Here is a 3,484-nt window from a genome sequence, read left to right as displayed (position 1 = left end):
CTATTATTAAAAACTAGTATAGATCACGGAATAATTAGATAATTATACATGGCATATCATATGTAGCTCATGTTGATGTATAGAGATCAGTTTTTAATCATAAAAATTGATGAAAACTTTAATAGAAGGATCACTATTTTGCTCTTTGATCTAACCTATATGGATTAATCTACTCATATTTTAGTAGAGAGTTAAAATGCAATCTCACCCCTAATACAAGTGCCTTTATGGCAATTTTCCCAATAAAGATCATATTATGTTATCAGTGGCAGTTATGTAATAATGACAATGAAGAATGTCATTCTGTTAATGAAAGATTGTTATAATGTTAAGGTAGGTGCAGATTGCACATGTTAGAGATTATGGACATGGCAGTTTCAGTTTTGGATTCTCCTCAGATCTTTCTTCTTTGAAAGCTATACTCAACCCAAATTGGTATGCAAGAAAGAAAGAGAAAAACCCTTAATTGTAAATTTTGTATTGAAATTTACAAGCTTTTGTTCTATTTTTCTTTTGATTTGTTAGAATACTTAAAAGCTCCTTTTGTGTATGGTGATTTTGTGTTTGAAATGGGTTCGTTTTATGGTAATTGTAGAGTTTTTTTAGCTAATATGTATAGTGATTGTAAAGCTATAATCTTTAAGTTCATGGCTATTTGAAAGTTAACTGTGTTTCTTCTTCAACCACTGCTTTATTTGTTTTATTTATATGAGATTTAATCGTAACTCTTCTAGCTTCACCCTAAATGATGAATATTTGATTCTTTGTCCTTTATTGTAGGGAAGGTGTTTGTTATAATGTCACATAGAACTTTTTAGCTTTTCCCTTTTCTTTTTTTTCTATTTTTGTTTCATTCTCAAAGGCTTTTTGCATGTACCCAGTTATGATTGTCTTTTAAAAATGAATAAAATGTTTTGTTCATAGGAAAAATAGCAATAAATAAGCATGTTTTTGGTGAAGATTTTTGGTGGTTTGAATTGAAGGCGAATTTTTGCTATCTGATTTTGCTAGGTGTTGGCTTTCAAAGTAAGGTGCTTTTGCTGCCATTAAAGCAATCAATCCAAAGGGGGTTTTATCCTATAAGTTTTCCGGTGTTTCTCTTTTGTTGTTGTCTATCGATTGGTTGCGGTGAATTGAAGGAGTTTCACTGATGCAAACATCTCAGAAACGTAAAGTTACGGTGCAAGAAATGGAGCCCAATTGTTGGCCTCCCAATTTGGAACAATACTGCACCCTTGATTCATCATCTGGTCTGCAGAATTCTTCTTCTACAGCCAGTTTCTCACCAAACGGCAGTCCAGTTTCACAGCCAAACAACTCTTGCCCGATGGACCTGCGTCGTTCCCCAGACAATACATGTTCACCTGTAAGTGATTCTTGTGTAACAGACAATGAACACGACTTGAGCCACATGATAAGACAGTTGGAAACTGCAATGCTAGGAACTGATTCTGATAATATCAACGTTCATGCTATCACGGCTTCTGGCAGATCGACTGAAGTCTCCATCAAATCAGAGAGGTGGAAGTACATGATGGAGGTGATCGCCCGAGGGGACCTGAAAGAACTTCTTTGTGCTTGTGCTAAAGCTATAGAAAATAAAGATATGCATCTGACTGACTGCTTGATGACACAATTGCGTCAAATGGTGTCGGTTTCGGGTGAACCGAAGCAACGATTAGGAGCCTACATGTTGGAAGGGCTTGTTGCCAGGTTGGCCTCTTCAGGAAGTTCTATCTACAAATCCCTAAGATGCAAAGAGCCTGCTAGTTCTGAACTGCTTTCATACATGCACATACTCTATGAAATCTGCCCGTATTTCAAGTTCGGGTATATGTCTGCAAACGGGGCGATTGTGGAAGCCATGAAAGATGAAAGTAGAGTCCATATTATTGATTTCCAAATAGCACAAGGAAGCCAATGGCTGACCTTAATCCATGCTCTTGCTGCTCAGCCAGGCGGACCTCCAAGTATACGTATCACAGGTATTGATGATTCTACATCAGCATATGCCAGAGGAGGAGGACTAGAAATAGTGAGGCAAAGACTGAGCAAGGTCGCGGAATTGTGTAAGGTACCGTTTGAGTTCCATGCCGCTGCTATTTCTGCTACTGATGTTCAACTCGAAAACCTCAGAATTCAACCTGGTGAAGCCATCGCTGTAAACTTCGCCATGATGCTGCATCACATGCCAGATGAAAGCGTGGGCACTCAGAACCATCGGGACAGACTGTTGAGGTTGGCAAAGAGTTTATCTCCAAAGGTGGTGACACTCGTCGAGCAAGAAGCAAACACGAATACCGCCCCATTCGTTCCCCGTTTCCTAGAGACAATGAACCATTTCTTACCCATCTTTGAATCGATCGATGTTAGTCTACCGAGGGATCACAAGGAGCGGATCAATGTTGAACAGCACTGTCTGGCACGGGAGATTGTCAACATTATAGCATGCGAAGGACCTGAGAGAGTCGAACGACATGAACTTTTAGGGAAATGGAGATCAAGGTTTATAATGGCTGGCTTTAAACCCTTTCCATTAAGCTCGTTTGTCAATTCCACTATTAAAACTCTGCTTCAAAGCTACTGTGATAAGTACACGCTTGAAGATAAAGATGGGGTTCTTTTGCTTGGCTGGATGAATCGAGCTATAGTTGCTTCTTGTGCATGGAGATGCTAACCAATATAAAGTAGCTGTTTATTAGGATAGTTTGAGAAAAAGGGATTTCTCTGTGGATGAACAAAATCTTTCTCTCATTTCTGGGATCATACCCTTTTTTCCTATTGTATTTTCTGGCCATCCAAACACTTGAATTAGCTTACTTGCAGTCTCTTCTTAGCATTTAGTTTTCAAACAAAGCCATTAGTAATCAGATTTGTAGATATTGTTACATGAGAATCATCCATCAATATGTGTAACCAAAGCTTTGATGGCCCCATTCATGGCTACTGGCCCAATTATATCAGGCTATGTGCTCAAAATTTGGTCTGGGTGGGTGTTGGATAGTGGTACATGTGTCCTATATGTTTAGTTTACCCTTAAATTTATTGGTTTGGGACTGAATGACTATTGTGGCCTACATTATATTCAATTTTGAATTGTCCTTTTTGTTGGAATTAATTTTAGCTTGTCTACTTGGACATTTTATCACAGCCCATCATTTGGTGAGTAATTTCATTTTTTTTGCTTGTATTGTGTACCATCATCATGCCTATAATTCAATATATGAGTCTATGTATTCTTTTAATATTTAGATTTAGTGTACCTTTATTTTAAGAATTTAATTTTTTTTTTTAAATTTTAAAATTCAGATACAACTGTTATCATTTTTGAAATATACATATTGAAATTTTGTAGGAGCATTGATCAACTTGCGTATTTTTAATGATGAATGTATGATTAAGATTAACCTCTTAAAGTTTCATGTATCAAAGGAAGAAGGATAGAGCATGTACATTGATACCATAATGAGTCCTCTTACGAAAG

At 37.1% G+C, this 3,484-nt stretch overlaps 1 protein-coding gene across 1 annotated transcript; it reads left to right on the top strand.

Annotated features, from left to right (window-relative positions):
• The first annotated feature begins 296 nt into the window (after nucleotides 1–296).
• On the top strand, nucleotides 297–3,089 carry LOC108449973 (scarecrow-like protein 5). Its single transcript, XM_017747376.2, has 2 exons — nucleotides 297–435; nucleotides 1,012–3,089. Exon 2 carries the CDS (start codon nucleotides 1,151–1,153, stop codon nucleotides 2,675–2,677), a length of 1,527 nt encoding a protein of 508 aa, XP_017602865.1. The 5' UTR covers nucleotides 297–435; nucleotides 1,012–1,150; the 3' UTR covers nucleotides 2,678–3,089.
• The last annotated feature ends 395 nt before the right edge of the window (nucleotides 3,090–3,484 follow it).

This window comes from Gossypium arboreum, chromosome 5, assembly GCF_025698485.1.
Source record: "Gossypium arboreum isolate Shixiya-1 chromosome 5, ASM2569848v2, whole genome shotgun sequence".
NCBI lineage: Eukaryota > Viridiplantae > Streptophyta > Magnoliopsida > Malvales > Malvaceae > Gossypium > Gossypium arboreum.
Note: the sequence above shows the minus strand (reverse complement) of the source record. Positions and strands in the feature narration are given on the sequence as shown.